The following is a 21,423-nucleotide window of genomic DNA, read 5'->3' as shown; positions in this document are numbered from 1 at the left end:
GCTGAAACGCACTGCATTTTCTGATTATCCGACGTTACAAATTATGTATATTAGCATGGCTTTTGATCTTTAATGTCTTGTTTGTTGGTTGAAATTAATGGAAAACAGCGCACTGTAGTGTTTTCCAATTATAAAACAAAATAAAAATAGAAAAAAAAACTTTGCCTCTTTTTCCCCCTAAACTTTACACACAGACACAAAATGCAAAATGCCTCACATCTCTTGCAAAGTGAAGCACAGCGTTCAAAATACACTTATTCAAAACCCAAAGCTCTTCTTTCAAGATCTCCTGTACATTTACAGGATCAAGATCAAGATACTTTTGGTGTGTTACATAGAGAATTGTGTTTTGTGTGACAAGTAAATATTTTGTGTGAGCAGTTGAAAAAAACTGTAGGCCTAATAAATTGAGTGCATTTAATATTATAAATATGATAAACAAAACATCCAAAGTAATTATACATGTTCTTTCGATTTTATTCATTATTTATTTTTTTACAACAATGACAACAATCACCTATCTACACACACTAGTCAAGAGTGTTTGGGAATATTCACACATAAAAAACATGATGAAACAATTTAGAAATAATGTATAATGTAATAATGTATCTCTTTACATGTAATACTTGCAAATTCAGTGTTTCTTGGGGAAAAGATATTGTCTTTACTTTAATTGCTTTGTAATCTGAGTATTTCTCAGCTTTGTATATAGGCTATATATATTCTGGTGTGATTTTAAAGTTTTCTTTAGGGACCAAAGATTAAAAAATTCTAAACCTTCTTTTCATGACGTTGGCAGTCCTTCACGAGCACATCCTGGGGTTCAGACGAGGGAAGCATGTGAAGCCATCAGTAATTGCTTGGGCCCCCTTCCAGGGCTGGTGCGCGGCTGCAGGGGGCCAATATGGTTATAAGGATAATGGAGAATAAGGTACTTTAGAATGCACCTTATTATCCAATGACATAAACTGCATTGTTGGTGTTGTCTTTAATTAAACATTTAATATGATGAAATAAATCATACCTTCTTATAAACTGATACTGAGTTTGATTTTATTGAATTTCAGAGGTGTGTGTGTGTAGGCTATTAATTCAGTAACAAACCCACAATTCTCTTATGGCACGTACATTCTGTGTACATTTACATCTCAAGTAGTGTGAATTCAGGGAAAACCTGTCATTTAGATACTTAGATGTTTTTTCTTTTTTTTTTTACTTTTGTTAAGGTCCAGCAATAATATTTTAATTTGAATACAGTTCAAATGAAGCGTTATTTGAAAGATATATACCAACAAACATTTTGAGGTCATGTAGGGCCTAACTGTCATGTCTTAAAAAATGATTTGTCTGAGTTTAAAAGCTTGTTACTATATTTTAGAGGTGTGTGTGTGTGTGTGTGCTGAGTATGTCATTCAGTAACAAACCTTCCATTCATCTTCAATTATTTTATCCAAATTACTAGAATTACATTTTTCTAGTTTTCTTCAAACATATTTTAGGCTGATCTTTGTGCAGCTGAGATCTGCTGTATTTGTGGCTACTGTCTAAAAAGCAACAAAGCCTAAATAATGTTGTAAGCGCATGATATATTCCCAACATGTATAACATAAGTGATGTGTATTAATATTATCATATTTTTTTACATGGCTAATATGTGGTGCAATAGTCATAATCTTCAGAAATCGCTCCCACAATTCATATTTGAGCTCCACAGCAGCAGACCACCTGATGGTCAAAGTGGCATTACGTCAATAAAGTGTGCACTCAGAGGAAGACCATGAGGATGAGGTCTTAGCAGTGTGAAATGCTAGCTAGCTAAGTAGCTCAAATTCTACAAAGCACTATTATCATTCCTCACCGCCCACTCGTGTGATATAATGGGCTCCTTCACGTCTGAAGCTCTGTTCACATGGCATGTGTTTGCAAAGGACTATTTTCTGCAAAGCTGCCATCAAACAATATGAACTGAGAAACGTCATACATCAAAATGAAAATTATATTAAGAATTCACACACACATGCTCACTAAAACATATCCAGTATTACCTCATTTGCCAAATAATGCAATGTTTTGTTCTGTAACTCTTGTTTAATCCTCAGTCAGTTGACTTTGGAAATAATATTTAATAGACTGATTGCCATCTAAAATGCCATGGCCAGCATTAAATGAAGAATTTAGCATACTTAATTAATTGTCAATATATTTATTATAGCCTAGCGGGCCTATGTTTTAACTATTGTAATATTCCCCTTTGAAAGTTTGTTAAAATTGGCTTTTTAAATATGAACCAATCTGATTTGTCGTGATGCAATTACAACTAAAAATGACATTCAATCCTGAATGTGCAATTGTGTTTCCTGTTCACTACATTAAAGCTGTAACTATATGTATCTAATGTAATCTCTCAGCTCTCTTTACATAGTTTGATATAAAAGTATGCTCAACTTAAAAGGGTCATCGGATGCTACATGCACTTTTTACAAGTTGTTTGAACTGAAATGTGTGTTGGCAGTGTGTGTACATAACCACCCTATAATGATAAAAATCAACCAAGTGTTTTTTTTTTTTTAATTCTCATTAAATCATTTCCCCTTTCTTAAATCGAGCCAATCTCCGATGCCTGTCTGTATGACGTCACACAGGCCCCTCCCACGACAGTTTGATTGACAGTAGCGTTTCAGCACAGACTGGACTGGTGTCTTACCTTAGACCTGCCCTGAGTGACTGTCATCATTCATCACATCCATTGTTTCACCACCGGAGCAGATGTAGACAAGAATGACTCCTAAGTGATTGAGGTGTTCTCTTGTTGGATGTAATAATGAACATAGCAATCGTCATTTACTCCCGACATATGAGCTGCTGAAGGTGCAGTGGATTACGTTTGTTTTTGAAGGGAATGCGCTCCCCGATCTACCTAAATGCATCTATGTTTGTGCAAATCATTCATGATCCAGCTTCACCTACAGAAGAAGTGAATATACGTTTTTTTTTTTTTAATGAATCTTTGCAAATCACCTTTCCTAATAACGTGCTAATAAGCAAGTTTCACGATGAATGCAGCTAAAGTGAACAGTGTGCCTCAGAGAGGGGCGGGGTCAGCAGAGCTCATTAACATTTAAAGGAAAACGCTACAAAACGGCTTGCTCTGAAAAGAGCTGTTTTTGAGAGGTTAATATATTTTTTTTTACACTACCATTGAGTAATTTTAACCAAACTATATTACAGACTTTTCATTAAGACCCTTAAAGAATCATATCAACTTGTGGCCATCTTGGCAGTGCGTCACCGTGCGACTTTCCCGAATAATCGAAAATGGGCAAAAAGGCAGGAGCTGGTTGCTGAAGCCACACCCACCTAGCTCAACGGCAGTGTCAGCAACGGCAATCCACCCTTCACTCAAGTGGCCACGCTCTTCATTATGCAGAACTTTCAGGCTTAATATAATTGAAACGGATGAGTTATAAAAAAATCACCCCCTCACAGTTGTCATGAAGGGCAAAATTAGCTATATAGACCAAAATCATTTTTTGGACAAGGCTGTAAACATTTTTTTTTTTTTTTTTTTTTTGCTGCTGTAGAGTTGGGCATTTTAACATGGAGAGTCTTTGAGATTGACTCCCTTTTGCAGCCAGCCTCTAGCGGCCAGTTGATGAGCTAAAGTTTAAGTCACTTCCTTGTTGGCTTCACGAGAGAGAGTGGGAGGATGCCGCTTGGTATAAACAGTATGCCAAATCGAAATATAAAATCGTGCTATTGATATGCACTTTCATGAGATCGGGTTGACATAATATACTTGCTGTCACATGTGTTCTGTGTAGGTTCCTTTTGTTTGTCTTTTGATTTTTATGTTGAAGTGTTTCCTGTGCTGTTTTTGTAGTCAATTTGTAGTTTTTGCCCTTGATTAGTCTAATTGCTCCAGTTTGTTACCCCCTGTGTATATACTGTATACCCTGTGTTTCAGTCTTTGTTGGATGGTTGTTGTCTTAAGACAAACACAAGGAACCTCCAAAGAACACAAGTGGCACTTGCTCAACAAACCTCTCAACTGCTTGATTGCTTGTATCATTGCAAAACGTAAACTAATCTCCCTGCTGTAATCTGTTAAATGCAACTATAAGGATATATTATAAACATTAACATCATGAATTTCACTAAAGCTACTTTGAAACAATGTGTATTATGAAAACCACTATTCAAATATAATTGGACAACAACATTTAGGCTGGTGAGCGCTCATGAGCTACCAAGATGGCAGATTTAAAATCAGATGGCTTTCTCCACAAATACTATGGACCTCTTCGACTCTAACAGATGTTTTGTTGGTGCTACAGTCATTCGTAATGATGTCAACCAACATATTAGAATGGCACACTTTAGTTTTGGACTATATGGACACAAATACTTAGCAAAACGGAACTGATGCTTATAAAATTGCTTCACAAGCTAAAGGCCGTTTCACATGACTCGAGTCATGGCTTCAACTCATCATGCAACGCTTGACTTCCACTGGCTATAAGTCTACAGCAAACAGGGTCAAAATCACATCTGACTGAACTTTGAGCTTTGCATTACAAAACCCAACCTTCTCCAGTTTATGCTTTATGGAACGTAAAAACAAATCACGTGAAAGTGCCTTGAGACCTCAAATGTTGTGTATCAGCTCAAATATAAAAAAGATATTCATCACATTTTTTGACACTTCATATTGTTGTATTAGACTGTACCAAGGCAAATGTGCACTCTTGAACGGCAAGTAGCAGAACATTGAAAAACGATTTCCATCTTATTGTGGACACAAAGTTTGCTCGGATACTGATTTTTACAACAACAAAAAAAAGATGTATGAAGTCCTAACGGAATACTGAACAGTACTGTATTTAACCCTCTAGGCACATTAGAGTAAACAATCAAGATGAACACAAACTTTTATTTTACAGATGGTGCAAAACTGAAATGATGAATCGACCATGAATGAGATGTGAAACTCAAAAGGCAGCAAAGTAAACGAAAAATGCCTAGCTTATGTACATGTACAATTTATTCAATACAAATAAAAACAAAACACTCTTCTTTTTAAATTTCAATTCTTCAAAACTATAAGAAGGTCATAAGAAATAACGGCAGAGTTGTCCAGCAGCATACAATCACACAAGGCCCTGATTGGCTTTTAGTGTTTCTAAGTCATGTGATGGTGAAAGCGTAGCAGCGTGGGCGGAGCTCAGGAGCTGATTGGAGGGATGAGATCAGCTGACTCTACGGTATCCTCACAGGGGCTGTGCGTCTGCTCAGAGCTCTCCAGATTGAGCTGCTGCTGAGTCTGAATCTTCAGAATGAGCTCCTTGATCTCGTCCCGCTTGGTTTTCATCCGTTGTTGGGGAAACCAATCCAATAAATTCATCGGGAGATGAAAGCTTGGAAGAGGTTTCTAGGGGGAAAAAGACAAAACCAATTAAAATAATTAATTATTGCATTAGTTGCCAACTCAAGTCAGTTCAGTTAAACGAGGGACACTAAAGTGTCTTTTCATCAGCATGTAATACTTTTCTCTTCTCCTGAATCAACTTCTTTGCTGACATAAGTCAACATGAGTGGAGAAAAATGTAATCAATAATGTACTACATCATTGTTGTAGAGCTGATTCATCTGTAGATCATTTCTTTGTTTAATCTATTATTTAAAAAAAAATGTTATTCCTCATTCTGCCCAATGTTGTCCAAAGTTAATGAAAACAAGTATAGTGAATGTATCTATGTAGGCTATGAGCAACTGAACATTATGTGAAATAAAGGGGTTACAATTAAAAACAACTGCTTACCATTTGAAAGTAGATAATTATAACAATAATGATCATATGATAAACCGATCACATTTATATTCTGAAAACTAAAAATACAATTACTTGTAAAATTTTAGACCTGCATTAAATGTCAAACTAGTAATGCTTTAGAAAAATGTACAAAGACTTAGTCAGAATTGTTGCGCTTCATACTGTATGTGTGCCATCACTTTTTTAACAGAGATTTGCTGTCAGGATGAGCCTTCATGCAAAATAGAAATGTGTGACTTTCTAACATTTACAGAGAAGGATACATGTGTAAAATGCAAGTTAATGTGTTGAGGAAAACAAGCCTCAAAAGCATGAAACAGCTCCGCCATTGTTGTGTATGTTTGTTCGCGCTTGCCTTTTAAATCGACACGTACATACCTACATACCTAACACGTACTACGCACGCGCATGACGTCACCGATTTCAAAGATTCCCATATTGGGTGTTTACATGGAAGCGACAACAATGTGCACTTTGAAACCAGTTTTCAAAAATATGCGTTTTCAGTCCCCAAAACACAGTTTTCAAGTAAACAAACAGTCAAAACGCATAAACAGTTTTCCATTTTTGGCTGAAAACGTCATGTAAACGGCCCCTATGGTTACTGGTTCCTTTAATGATTCTTTTAATATATCTGAGCACAAAAAAAAGCAACACTTCTGCCAAAATTCTGATATATGTTAACATAATTGTAATTTTTTTTTTTTATAGTTTTTTTTATTTTTTATTTCACAGCCCATGAAAGCTGCACTTAACAGCTGGGGACAGACACAGTTGTATGAAAATTCCAGTAACACTTCAGTTTAGGGACCAATTCTCACTATTAACTAGCATGCACACTATTAACATATTGGCTGTTTATTAGTACTTATAAAGCACATATTAAGTGTCTTATTCTGCATAACCGTATGTTAAATCAATTAAACCTTACTCATACATAATAGTAACAACTACCTTACTATTGCTACAAGCAGCAAATTAGGAGATTATTGTGGCGTCGTAGTAAAGGTCCAAAATTTTCGTATTTGTCATCCTAAAAATTCGTCACACAGAAACTCTGCACACAGAGTCCGATGCATATTAATTAATCCGTTGCAAAAAAAATTGCAAAACAATACTAATGGAGTCTTCAAGCAGCGAGGATGATTTTGTTGTCCTCTCGCGTCTTAAAAAGAGAAAAAGAAAGGAAATATTGGGTCCATCCAATCCTGGGATATAGAGAGGAAGGATGGTTTTGTTTTCTTATGGATTTTTGAGATTATCACAGGCGATTTAAAGTTTACTTTCAGGATGTCAGTGGCTCAGTTTGATGCTTTTGCTAGCGAAACTAGAGCCACATACTAAAAAGAAGACCACCAATTTCTGTGAACTCAGTGTGCAAGGATCTTTACAGTGCTTTGTGCTGCGAGATGAAGGAAATGAACTTGACAGTCACCATTCTGGATTTTGTTGTTTGCTTGTATGGTGGCTCTGAATTGTCAAAACACCTTTTTAAATTTATGCAAAGATTTCGGACTCACTGTGCAATGGCCTTTAGAATTGGTCCAAAAACTAAAGTGAGAATTACCTATTAGATTTAACGTGAAACTATTCCACTGCAATGTCATTCATCGTTAAATGTGTGAACAAAAACGTAGAATATGAAGAAGCTCTGGCAGTGTCCTCTCACCTCAAAGAAGCTCTCCACATACTGCAGCACATAAACTCCACAGTCACTGAAGTTATCCTGCTGGGGCACACGAGGACTCGAGCCCTTCATCACATACTTCCCAAAACTCCTCTTGGAGCCTTTCTTCACCTCCCACTCCACCTCTAGATACCTGCACAAACACCAGGACAAACACTCACTAATATACATGCAAACTTATAGCCACTCTCATTAAAAACTCATGCTGATTGTCCATGATTATCACAGAAAACTAACTATTCTTTTAGTAAGTACAAGCAAAAATATCTGTGATCAGACAATCACATCCATTTAAAGGTTTTATTTTTACTCGTCTGTGTCGGAGCAATAACTTACTCTCGTAATGTTTTCACCACAGTCGACCTGGTTGGTCCACGCAGGGAGTCCATGATCAGAATACAAGGCCTGAGGATTTTAATAACATGACAACGAGGGCTGAAAAATAGGAACTGAATTGGAACAATTTACAATTAAATTCTAAATGGTAAACAACCCAGATCATTGTTTATAATATACTGGTTTAAAGAAGGGATACACTGATGTATCGGCCAATAATCGGTATCAGCCGATAAAAGTAATTGTTTAAAAACAGCAGATGATCAGGGACTATTTATTTCCTGTCAGTCAACAGGGGGCAGAAAATGTATCAGACAGCAAGTTGCATGAAGAAAATGCATTTATCATACTTATGTAAGACTATAAGACATTAACGCAAGTTCTATTTGACCCAATGAATCATAGTTCAAGCCAAGTTTGCCAGGTCCACGGTTTCCTCTTCACCAAAAATGATTTGTAATGCGTCTCTGATCCAAATATTGCAAATAGCTTTGTGCTTTATGTCTAAAAAGAAACAGTCTCAGCTTTCAAATCCTGTACTTTTTATTACAAAAAGCAAACAATAAATGACGTTTTAAAGCTCTGATAACGTAAACAATGTATGCGAGTGATGTTGCTGTTGGTGAAATAACATGCAATATACAAGATAAGTTACAAAAGCATAGAACAGAAAATTAAGGCAAGCAATTAATTAAAGGGGTCATATGATGCGATTTCATAGAATAGAATAGATAAGATCCCTAAAGTTGCAAAGACTACAGTCTCAAACCCAAAGAGATATTCTTTATATAACTTAAGACTTGTCCACGCCCTCCTAAAATGCCTTGTTTAAACTCCCACGTCTACATCACGATGTGGGAAGATTTGCATAACACCGCCCAAATGTTCACGCAAAGAAAGAAGGCGTAACTTTGATTCTGCGCCATGTCGTGGAGACGCTGTTTCGTTGTGAAAGCGAAAATACTTTGTTTAGCCTTCCAAAAGAGGGCAAAACTAGAAATCAGTGGTTGAGTTTGTTTGTTGTTTCTCCGATCACAAATGCAGACATGGTTTTATGTTTACGTGGCGTGATTCAATGCAATGCATAAAAACACAGTATAAGTCATTATAATCTGTAATTATGTCCCCACTGGATGCAACAAATGCCTCGTTTGTAATGGGTTTTATTGTTTTTGTCTTGTTGCGCCGGTGTTCTGACCGGGACACGCATCACAGTATGACAAGGGACGTAACATTTCCGTCACACGCACGCTTGAGGCATTCTCAGTCCACTATTAGATGCGCACTCACTAGTCCAACCTACTAGACTTCATGTAATGCAGCGGTTCTCAATTCCAGTCCTCGTGACCCTCTGCTCTGCACATTTTGTATGTCTCTCTTATCGCTTCAGACATTTGTTCTATTCTAACGTAAGTGCCCTGCGAAGTGGACATCACAGGATATTCTGCCATGATTCCAGTTTGAAGCGAACGTGTATGTTCCATTCAAAGTATGTTACATTGAAGTGTGCGAGACGTGAATTTAAATTGTATTTATTTACAGAGGTATATGATGTCACACTTGTCCATGTGTGAAGACGTTGCACAGCGCAAATCCGTGAATGAATGTTCCGAAGTGAGGTAAACTTCTTCAGATTTCCCCTGCTCATGGAGTAGGGAGCAATGAACACTTTGTAGGGACCATGTTAATGGGAACACAGTTAAATGCACGGGGCTCACTTCTAATGAGCTGATTATCTGAATCAGGTGTCTTAATAAAGAGAGACATAACAAATGTGCAGATCAGGGGGTCGCGAGGACTGCTGATGTAATGTATGCGCACATTCTGTAGGTGTTTTGTTTGCAATTCGTTTCGCAATATCCTTGTTAATATCAAATCGTACATCTTTAAAACAACAATTACGATATTATCACAGACCATACATATCGCACACCCCTATGTTTAGATATTTATAATGCTTCTTATCGATCCACCAGTTCACATTTAAAGCTATGCGTGTTTGCAGGGTAAAAACATGGATTGATTTTCGCACTGGAATGAACTCTGAACAAAAGAACAGTTTTATTGAAAATGCTCATTCATTCTCTGCCAGCATGTGGAGCGTTTGGTAGAAATATAACTCTTTCCCCAGTAACAGCAGAACACAAAGCAGCACAGCACCAGACTTTGAACATGCAGCGCTCGTGTTTATTCAATTAAATCTTAGCCTTTTGAAGTTTAATCTTCACTTCAGCCATATCACAATTCTGGTCTTTCCATCTCCAAATTTAAGACCTTTTGGAATCATAATTAAGACTTTCTTGTACAATTTAAGACTTTTAAAGGCCTTAAATTTGATACAACTAAATTTAAGACTTTAAGACTTTTTTATAAGACCCGCAGAAACCCTGTTTGATAATCATACTGAATATTATCCAGATGTAGTTTTTGATAAAAATGTGATTTTCTCACCTTTTTGCGCAAAACTATAAATTTTTAATGAAACCTACCTATATTCAAGTGTTGATAGAAAAAGAATGCTTTAAGCTAGAATAAAACTTTTTTTTTTGTTTAAAAGTAGAGGCTCTGATCTTTATTTTGGTGTATTGCATATTCAAATATTCATACAGCAAAATATACTGGAGGCCATCAAATTTTAGTGAAAATCATTGGCGGTGGCTGGCAACTTTTTTTTCGAAAATGCTGGTGGGGAAAGAGTTAAACTCTTCTGTAGCTTTCAAACAGTAAAACAAACAGGGTTAATATTGGGTCAACAAAGCTAACGTGCACACATTTATCTGATTTGATGTAACTGATTCACTCGGTTCTAACCAAAATATTTAATATAATGTCTTAGCTATGCAAAGTTATTTGAGGAATATTTGCTCTTACTGTTTGCAGATGGTGGGTTTGGACGTCAACTCTGCTTTGTCAAAGCTCGCACACTCATCGACCAAACTGTCATCTTCACTACACTCGTCCTGAAAACACAGATGACAATATGTGAGAGACAGACAAAACTCCCCAAAATCATCCAAACATTACGTTTCTTATCAAAATCTAATACACACACTACACCATAATTATAATTGAAAATAGTATTTTTCCATTATGAGTGTGAGTGTTTTTTTTATAATGTGATGTGTATTTTAGTGTAGGTTTTATGTGATATGTGTAACAAATATAATATATCACCAAATGAATGTAATCTTACTATATTTTTAAATGACCTCACAACCTTCCATGTAAACAAATGAACACAATGTTGGAAACTATTTATTAAAATTTCTGTTACCGAAAATAGTTCAATTTTTGGCTTGTCACAAGCACTTTGCATGTGTAACCTTTTTATTTACATTTAAGTATGTACAGTAACAGAACCATTCAAAAATTTGGGGTCAATGAGATTCTTTCAATGTTGCTAAAAGCCTCATCAATGCTGAATTTTCAGCATCATTACACCAGTCCTCAGTGTCAACTGATCCTTCAGAAATAATTCTAAAATGCCAATTTGCTGCTTAAGAATTGTTTTAGTATTATTATCAATGTTGAAAACAGTTGTGCTGCTTAACATTTTTGTTGAAACTGTGGTCATTTTCTCTTAGAATTCCATGAAGAATAGAAAATTCCAAAGAACAGCATTTATTTAAATTATAAATTGTTTGTAGCATTGCACAGATAAAATAAATAAATATTTACATCCCTACAACATATGCTCACTTTGATGGCTACATGACAAAAGTCAACTTAGCCAAACTGCGGCAACATACCTGACATGAGCTTTGGTCATCTGAGTGATGGGGGTCATCTGTCCCATAACACTCGATTATTCGGTGTAAACCATCTAGAATAAAAACCAAACAGAAATCAAGCAGTGACACAGCGGCAGTCTGCATTCAATCACTCGTGTGGCTCACATGCTCACCTGTGTACTGCTGCTGTCTGTTCACATCAGCCGCAGATCTGTGTGGGACGGCCGTGTGCTGTCTGACATCATCCAGCTCATCTGAACCTCCATCGGTGGGCGGGCTGGAGGAGACAGCAGCGCTCTGGGCTTGAGTTTGAGGCTGGTACAGCGGGTTTGGCTCAACATGAGCCTTCTCCAGACCCGGAAAACAGATTATGGCCAGATACCAGTGTGCACTAGATGGACACAGAAAGACATATCAGGAGATCAGAAGTCTCATTACAAAAACATGACAATATGCACACCACTTAGGCAGCTGATTTAAAATAAATCACAATGCATTTGAAGGACAGTTCAACATGTTAATTTAGTGTAAAATACCAGTCAATTGAAGATTTTCATTTCCCCCAAACCATGATTTCAGAAGTGATTTTCCTATCATCCGAGCAATTCAAGCTTGAAGTATAACATTCAAGTTTTTAAACAACACAAGCTGATACTACAGGCAATGCCCTTCCCTAAACCACAGGAGACAACCGAAGGAAGACTTTGCACTGTCAAACTTTCATTTGAATGGCAATGAAAGACATTCACATGCATTCTTTCTCAGGGTGGGCGATATGACCAAAATTTTATATCACAATAACGATATATATCACAATAGTTATTTTTGCTTTTTAATAAGGCTTTTATGATAAAGTTTTTGATGCATAAATTCCTGTCACCAGCGTCAATATCACAAAAAAACTCAAATAAAAAAACCCAGGTCACTGAATGTAACTAACTAATTACAAGCAACAGGAAAAAAAAAAACTACAATATAAATTAATTAAAAACACTTTTAGTTTTCACTGTGTAAATTACATTTCTTATTAAAGTTACAAAAGTGATTTAGTCAAGAGCAGTGAGAGATTTTCTGAATGACAGACAGGAGGAATAACAGGCAGCTTCCCCTTTAAGACCGAACATCCGGACACAATATACTGTTACATGCGTTTTCTTTCTCAGCGGTTTACTTTCACTTAAGACCTAAAAGACTGTTTTTACGAGGATACTTGCAAAGATGGGCATTTTCATACATATAAGAATGTGTATTTAACCATTCAAGGCCAATAAAGCAACAAACATATTTATGTGCTCTATGAGCAGCGGATTCATGTCTCACAGACAGCAATATTGTTTGCATTTAAACGGCTTAAGATCACTCGTTTTTAAACACCAATGCTTAAAAATGTGTGCAAACGATACATTTTCGTGACCACAGCGCACCCCAACTTGACATGAGTGCATAACTGCGATAATACTAATTTCTACCAGTTAATTGCCTCTACTGCCGTATATATCACCACCCCTATTATGGCCAATTCCTCATCTTATCGATGGATAGATGGAGATAAATAAACAGTGTCTTACGACTCATTGATGGGCACAAAGATGAAGTCTTTCTGGAAGAGATCCACGTGACGTGTCCACGTCTTCACTCTGTTGTGTTTCCTCTTCTGTATGCTGCAACACATCACAAAGTCACATCTGAAATGAATCTCAGCACAGTGACTGAGCTCCAAGGAAATGTGAATCTCTGAGATGATGACGTGAGCTCACGGTAAGTTGGATGTGTCGACCGCGTTTCTCCGCTCTCTCTGATTGAGTCTCTTATAGAAGAACGAGCTAAACACGTGACTGCGGATAGCATCTTCCTTCTTCAACTTCTCCAAAAACAGATATCTAGTAGCACACAGCACACAATTATCAGATAATGTCGAATTTATACTTCCAAAAAATGAGGTTTACAATTTTTATTTTTTATATTTGGTCACAACAATTAATATGGACTGAAATAAAGATAATGACTTTAAATAGAAGTCGATGATGACGTCGTTGAGAAACTCTCCGTCGTTCAGACAGTGGAGGTCCTCATTGGTTACAGAGATCCCTCCTTTAGCAGGCGGCGGGGGGTAAACCAACAACCTACAGAAACAAACAAAAACAACACCAACTTCAACATATCTTTGGCATTTTATACATTTATGGAATATTTTATTTCCTGATTTTTTTTCTACTGGCCATCTCTGTTCATCAGCTAAAATTTTCACTGGCCTCCCAAAATTGTCAATGGCCCATAATAAAAAAAAGAATAATTTTTGTTGTTTTTCACCCATGCGACCTTGTATTGTAATAAATGTTAATGTCTTATAAAGACGTTTATATGTCTTAAAAACGTTTAAATAGCCAAGACTTATAAAACATGCAACTGCTAAACTTTTGTGATAATGCACTATATGCTGTATATTGGGGTTGTTGGAAATAATCGATTCTCCGATGCATCGTGATTCTCTTCCAACGAAAAAAAAAAAATAGTTGGTTGTTGATTGGAAAAGTCATGCAGAGAGAAGTCTGTCATTTTCACTATGAAATCAAGTAAAGACATTTTGATTAAACACGTTTGTTTGTTTTTTTCTTGCCAAGCTGAAATGAAATGTTGGCGACAGAGAAGATAGTAAGTGGATAAAAGTGAAAATTTTACCAACTGGCCTGATTTTTTTAGCACTGTACCCAACAACATAAAGGACAATTAGAAAAAAAAAAAATCACTGTGCCAAATCATAGAGAAAATTGAAAACATATGTGCCATATGACACATGAAGATACAACTGATGTGTTTGGTTAGTCTTACTTTATGATAGGACCAGTGAAGGTTGGCTGGAGCTCTGCCATCTCGTCATCGTCTTCACAGTTCTCCTGGAGCCGAGCAGACATCCGCGTTCGCACGCTCGTCGCTGCACAAGTGACGGAGGCTGCTGGGGCTGTATTTACTGTTGCCACAGTAACCGTCACTACCGAAAAGGATGGCGGGGCTGATAGGGTTGAAGATGAAGGTTCGACTATAACTTCTTTAACCTGAGGGGAAGGACAAACATTGGCACCTTTAATACATGAGAATAAAACACACCAAGTCATAATTATCATGACCGAGCACAACATAAATCACCTTTTCACTGGAGGCTTTAATGTACTCAACCAGTCGAACGTTGGCCTCATCAAAATTGATCTTCTTGGGGAAATCTGACAGATTGTTGTTTCTGCCGATTTCAGCAAGGATTTCCTCCAGAATCACCTGCTCTTGCAATGAGGGGCCGCTCTCAAAAATCAATACAATATACTTCTCATCATCTGGAGAGCATCAACAAAAAAAGAAAGGAGTTAGATGTCAGATCAAGTCCAAATACAAGCAATAAAATAACCAACAGAACCAAAAGAAACCAAGATCATAAAGTGCTGCTGAAACAAAATCACTACCAAAAGAAAGTGTTTTGGACAGTGTCATATGTCAAAAAGTCAGATCTAAAAATCAGAGTTTCGCTGCATTAGTAAGGGCCCTATGAAATCCAATTTATTATCCCCGAAATTTCTTTTTTTTTTTCTGTTTAAATTTTTCTAGACTTTGTTTTAATGGTTAAATTAAATTTCATTAGTCAAAAAACATGTCTAACTAATTAAAATCATGAAACTTACACAATTTATGAAATGTTTAACAAAAATTACATTTTAATGCCCTATGAAATGTTTTATTTTTATCAAACTCTGTGTTTTCTATTAATATTCTTGATTCTATTTTTATTAATTAAATTGTAATAATTTAAAAAAAAAATCTCTGTTTAATTGATTTAAAGCAACACTATGTAACTTTTTGTGTGTTCAAAATTTGCAAAATGTGTATAAAGAGCGAGTACCAGGGGTGCACGATAAATATCGGCCGATAATTAATGAGCATCTCACCAGTAAAGCCGGTTCTCTAATCAGAGGTAAATTCCATCAAGTGTGTGATTTCACAAAGAGAAGCGTTTATTACATAGAGCCGTTGTTAACTGACAAGCTGCGCAAATCCACATTCATTATCAGCGTGGATTTACACAGCTTGTCAGTTAACAAAAAAAAAGCGTAGAGCTCTGGGCATACTTTGCTTTTAAGGAGATTTTGCTTTATACGGAGTGTAACGTGACATAACGTCCTGATACTCACTGTTACCGCTGCAGTCGTACCATACTCCTCCCTCGTCCTGACACATCTGCAGCTGAGTCTGTAATCGCTGGCACTCCTCATCGGTGGTCTGCAGAAACAGGACTGGCAGCTTCCTGACAGTACACCACTCACATCTGGTCAGCTCCGACGACCGCAAGAAAACGCTCTCCAACACATTCACATCAGGACCCAATCAACACCACAGCAAACAAACGACAGCTCAAGAAGTCTTATTTTACACAAAAGTCATAATAGTGACTGAATGGACCACATGTAACATTGCTTTCTACTTGAATTTTTTTAAAAGCAGCATCTTACCTTCTGTCTCCAGCTGTATGTTTTCCACTGTAAACTAGAAGAAAAAACCCCACAATGAATAAAATTCTCACAAAGAAAACAAACTAGATGTAACGTACATTTATGTTAGAGGTTGATTGATCCGACTGGTTTTACAGATTAATCTCAAACAGAAAGCAACTATTGGTTATCAGAATCAAAATAATAATCTTAACAGCAATAGTTTACAATGGTTATTCTTCGAATGCTGCATTTATGTATTTATTTAAAATTTTGCACTTATTTTTTTTACAGTCCATACCTATTGTCACATCATTATTTTTTTTTAGATTATATGCACTATTTTACATTGTTTACTTTCATATTATTGATTTAAAAAAAAAAAAGTTTAAAACAAATTGTCTGATTTATCGCTACTCTATATTAGACATTAGTTATCCAGTATCTGTAAAATCCACTATTGGTTGAACTCTAATTTAGGTGAATAATTATAGCAGTCCTCCGGTAAACTATATCAAGCAATCTCAGTTATGGACAATCATTAACATGTAGACAGCATCCAAAAAATAACTCATCTGAGTCTTTTTGACGGACACATCAGCTGCATAGCTTGCAGAATAATTTCGATGTTCAAGAACTAACCGCAATAAATGGCAAGAAGATAGAAATAAATAAATCTCAATTCCAGACCCTGCATGTGATATGAATCAGGTTTTTGGTTGATCTCACCACTACAGGTTTGGTGACCATCCTGCGCAGAGTGCCGATCCTTACGCTCCTGCACTCCAGAATAATACTGCTCAGCTTTATCATCTGACCCATTTTCCTCTTCTTAGGAGATGGATCTTCACACACAGTGTTTCCAAACTACATGAGAATAATAAATGATATATATTATTTATTTATTCACTTTTTAACACCATGCCAGCATCAAGGCCCTTTTCATGGCGATCTCCAAATAAATTATACAAGGTATACAATTAACAAAAGGTTATAAAAGACATTTCAGATGCACTCTAGACAAAAATTCTAAAATACATTTAAGTGATACTTTTATAAATAAATCAATTAGACACACCTCGGAATAAAACCGTTGTCTATTTACATTAAAAACAGTACAATCCAATCAAATATGTTTCACAGTCATTTTAGTTTGGCAAGTAAGGCATGACGGTGATTCTTCACCTTTTAATAAATATCCATATGTAAATCTTATAAGACCTAAAAGACACCTACACCTATAAAAAACTTGGTCATATTATCTAGATTTAATTATCTTTATCTCTTACACTAGGATGTGTTTCATATAACTTATTTTCATGACATTATCGAATTCTATCTGCCACATGTCATTAATACAGGACTTTATCACAGGTTTAGGATATATAATATAATATAATATAAACCTACACACTCTAAATACAAGAAATTACCTAGTGGACACATTCATCCTTTAAAAATGTTTTTTTTTTTTTTTTTTTTTTTTCAGAAAAAAAAAATTATATCAAAATCTGAATATATAAATGTAAATTGTGAATATATTTTTATATCTGAAAATATAAAAGTGAATCTAAATATAGTTATAATTCTGAGTATATAAATGTAAATCTCAATATATAGTTGTAGGTCTGAATATATATAAGTAAATCTGAATATATAGTTATAAGCATGAATATATAAACGTAAATTGTGAATATATAGATTCTAGAGATTCTAGAATATATTCAGACTTATAAGCATATATTCAGATTTACATTTATATATTCAGACTTATAACTATATATTCAGATTTTTATATAATTATTTCCTGTTTGGCACCTCACAATCATATTTTATGTATTTTTATTTTTTTTTATGTTTTTTTTTAAATATAAAGATAGATAGATAGATAGATAGAAAATTAATGCAAATTCTACTGATTTGTCACATGTTTGAAAAAATATTTAAAAAAACAGAAATTGGTCAGGGGCAGGTTGGCAGGGCAAGTGTAAATCTGAAATACTGAGCCCTGATTTTACTGGACCAAAATGCAGCATTAAGACGTAACACTGCTTACTGGATCTCTCATGCTTTTCCTTCTGGGCAACAGGATTCTCTGGCTTGTCTGTGTGAAAAAGTCACTACTAGGGTCCTCATGTTCACCAGCTGCTTTAACAGCCGCTTCCACCCGACCCCCGGAGGGAGCAGGAGACGAGTGGGCGGAGTCCGCGGGCCGCGGCGACACACTGTCCAAGCGGTTACCGGTCCCGCTGCTGCTGACATCATCACTTTCTTCATCCTCGTCACTGGACAGCACAACTGCATTTTCATCAAAACATGCAAACACAATCTGGATTACTGCTGTCATCTCATTTCCCTCAGTTTCTGACTAAGCCTGATCAAAAATGCCTTTTAACTCACTATAGTCACAAATAAACAGTACAAGAATATTCTTAATAAAGTATATTTATGTTGTGATGGTTAATGTTAGTAGCATTTATTGTATGTTAAGTTGTATGCTCTTCTTTTCATGCTTGGGTTTGTTGAAAGATGTTATAAAACCAAAATAAATCGTTAGTATGACAGTTATAAGTTAGCTAAAGGCACAAAGAAATATTAGATTTGACCCTCCTATTGCAAATTCAGTGAATATCATAACATTCCATAACTTTTCATGACGTCCAAAGTTACACATGTGGCAGAACAAATTATATTTGAGAGTTGTAGAGGGACATAATGTAAAAGCCACAACTAACAATTGCTACAACTAATCGATTGATCTGTTATTTCCTTAATTAATCTGATAAAAAAAAAAAAGCCAGATTTTTATTATAAATGAAATCATATATCCTGCCAAGTGTTGTCCCCCAAACAATGAAAGAAACAACTATGAAAACAACTATAGTGAACATAGTCTTTCCTATACATGTGCAAAAACTAAAAAAACTAGAAAATAATAATAATTAAAAAAAAAAAAAAACACTTATTGTAACTAGGAAAACCTTAACTGGTCTGCAGAAAGCAAAGTCCTAATCCCAAAAACTCATCACCAAACTCTTTTGCATCTTTGTTGCCATAGTTTTGGAAGTGCCTCTTTCTGTTCTAAAGAGGGGGTGTCCCAATACTTTATTCCATATAGTGCTTGTACAAGTCATTAGGGTTTAGGTGATGAGTTTTTGGCTCAATGTCTGCATTTAAAGTCACACCAGAGGTGTTCAGCTGGGTTTCTGCAGACCAGTCAAGTTCTCCCACACTGACTCAATCAAGCTTTTCTTTTTGAACCTTGTCTTACACACAGAGGCATTGTCATGTTAGAACAGAAAAGGGTCCTGTTCAAACTGTTGCTATAAAAGAAAGCAGCACACAATTCCCTAGAATATCATTATATGCTTAAACATTAAGATCTGTACTCAAGGAAATTACTAAAGCAGTCAAACCTGTTCATCAGAAGGAGGTGTCCCAATACTTTTGCCAATATAGTGTATGTATCTGAAGCCATTTTAAAGTCTATGGTTTGCTTAGGTCTATTTTTATTACCACACAAAAAAAAAATTACTTGATTAATCGCCAGAATAATCGACCGATTAACCAAATAATCGTTAGTGACAGCCCTACTATCATGTCAACATGAACAACATGAAATCTCTGATGAATCGACTGCTGAATCTACGCCATGGAGAATTAAGGCATTTCTGAAGGTGAAAGGGGGTACAACCTGGTACTGTCAAGGTGTTCATAAAGTGGCCAGTGAGTGTATGGATAACTTCTACTGTGGCTTTTGGTTCTTCTTAATGATAGGGTATTGCTACAGTGCCAGGCTAACTGAAACCTAACCAACAAATGTTTGACATGTTGATCATTTGTTTCATAATGTGATTTGTGATGTAAAAGTGTGACTTACTGGGGTCATTTAATTCACATGGTTTGGTGATCTGATGTTTCTTGCCGCCAGCTTGCTTGAATCCATTACACACTGAGCCTCCAGAAGTGACAATGTGTCTTCCGTTGTAAGGAAGCAGCATACCTCCATGCATGATCCGCACCGATGGACTCGTTACAACATCTATCTGTTGAGAGCAGCCCCCAGAGGTTCTTATCTGAAGGGTGGGCGGCGCAGGGGGTGGCTGCGAGCGAACGGAGGGCCGAGGGAGCAGCGCTGATGTAACAGCAGGAAGGGGCAGAATCTCAGCAGGTAGGATATATCCACAGTGGTCACATTTTACATGGTTCTCACTTGGTCGGTCACATTTACCACAAACTGTGAGGTAATCATCAGGCTGAAGGGGCTGCTGGATGTGGAAAGACCCGAAAAATATGCAAACACCTTTTACTCTTAATGTAACACAAAAACGAACATTTGCAGGTTTTATGAAGGTGAATGTTAGACTAAGGCCTTTTTAAGAAGTAAAAAAAATATAAATTGAAGGAAATGCAATATCAATACACCTTAGTCAGGGTAACACTGTTTTTCATTTCTGACTGGAATAAAAACAAGGCTGTGAGGGACTGAAGTACAGTTTGTTCAATAGATTACTGTGCTGTTGTTTAACTGACTAAGGTCTATATGTTTTCTAAATGTAAACAGGAGCACACAATGAGTTGTATAATCAACCCTTCAAAACTTGTAAAATACAACCTCCAACCTATCTCCATTCATTTCATTTATTTTACAACAACCAAAAAATAGCTTCAGATTTGAATACCTCTTGCCCTCAGATGCTTAAATATGCAAATAACTTTTACTATGTCTTCTGATTACGCTGCAAAAAAGCAATGCTCTTCAGAATTTCTGTCTTGTTGCCAAGTGCAAATGTCTAAAGATTCTTAAATCAAGATACATTTACTTAAGCAAAATAGCAATGTTTTCTGTGAAAATGAAAAAAGAGAGCTCCCAATTAAAGCAAGAACATTTGCCAGTGGGCTCAGAAAAATCAACTTAATTCACATGAAAAAGTTTTCATACCCCACTGACATTTTTTGTTCTAGTTTTAAGCATAAGCTCACTTAATTTTGTTCAGTTTCAAAGAAAACAAGACTTAATATCTTCATTTTGCAACTTAAAAGGCATTTGGGTATCTTTTTGAAAAGAACTTCAAACAAACATTGCATGCAACATTTGTCCTGAATGCCACTGATTTAAGACTTTCTAGTCTGATTTAAGAACTTTTTAGGGCCCTAATTGGTGGTAGGGCAAATTAAGACTTTCAGGACCTTTTTAAGACCCGCAGAAACCCTCATTTGACTTCTGAATTCCCCTCGTCTGAATGCAGCGGTATTGTCTCACCTCAACTGGTTTGCCCACAGGAACAGGACTATCGTTCATCGGCCGCCGTTTCTGATGGACACTCCTCCTAACACGGTCTTCTGAATCTAGTGATATACAGT

The 21,423-nt window shown here is 36.2% G+C and overlaps 1 protein-coding gene across 4 annotated transcripts in view; it reads right to left on the bottom strand.

Annotated features, from left to right (window-relative positions):
* Positions 1-4,913: 4,913 nt before the first annotated feature.
* Positions 4,914-21,423, bottom strand: part of LOC109113194 (sentrin-specific protease 6-like) — a 30,640-nt gene continuing 14,130 nt past the window's right edge. For 3 of the 4 annotated variants that reach the window (XM_042746283.1, XM_042746281.1, XM_042746284.1), the window contains 17 exons: positions 21,323-21,408; positions 19,940-20,327; positions 18,116-18,357; positions 16,789-16,926; positions 16,081-16,114; positions 15,763-15,951; positions 14,732-14,913; positions 14,417-14,640; positions 13,594-13,710; positions 13,345-13,467; positions 13,156-13,248; positions 11,761-11,978; positions 11,606-11,679; positions 10,728-10,816; positions 7,857-7,925; positions 7,503-7,653; positions 4,914-5,431 (listed from right to left, as the gene is read on the bottom strand). In XM_042746283.1, the coding sequence (XP_042602217.1) occupies positions 5,225-5,431; positions 7,503-7,653; positions 7,857-7,925; positions 10,728-10,816; positions 11,606-11,679; positions 11,761-11,978; positions 13,156-13,248; positions 13,345-13,467; positions 13,594-13,710; positions 14,417-14,640; positions 14,732-14,913; positions 15,763-15,951; positions 16,081-16,114; positions 16,789-16,926; positions 18,116-18,357; positions 19,940-20,327; positions 21,323-21,408 (2,624 nt within the window). In that variant the 3' untranslated portion in view covers positions 4,914-5,224. The remainder of the gene's footprint in view (positions 5,432-7,502; positions 7,654-7,856; positions 7,926-10,727; positions 10,817-11,605; positions 11,680-11,760; positions 11,979-13,155; positions 13,249-13,344; positions 13,468-13,593; positions 13,711-14,416; positions 14,641-14,731; positions 14,914-15,762; positions 15,952-16,080; positions 16,115-16,788; positions 16,927-18,115; positions 18,358-19,939; positions 20,328-21,322; positions 21,409-21,423) is intronic. The other variant, XM_042746282.1, reaches the window with a different exon arrangement.

Source organism: Cyprinus carpio, chromosome B20 (assembly GCF_018340385.1).
Source record: "Cyprinus carpio isolate SPL01 chromosome B20, ASM1834038v1, whole genome shotgun sequence".
Lineage (NCBI taxonomy): Eukaryota > Metazoa > Chordata > Actinopteri > Cypriniformes > Cyprinidae > Cyprinus > Cyprinus carpio.
This window is presented reverse-complemented; position numbering and strand designations above follow the sequence as displayed.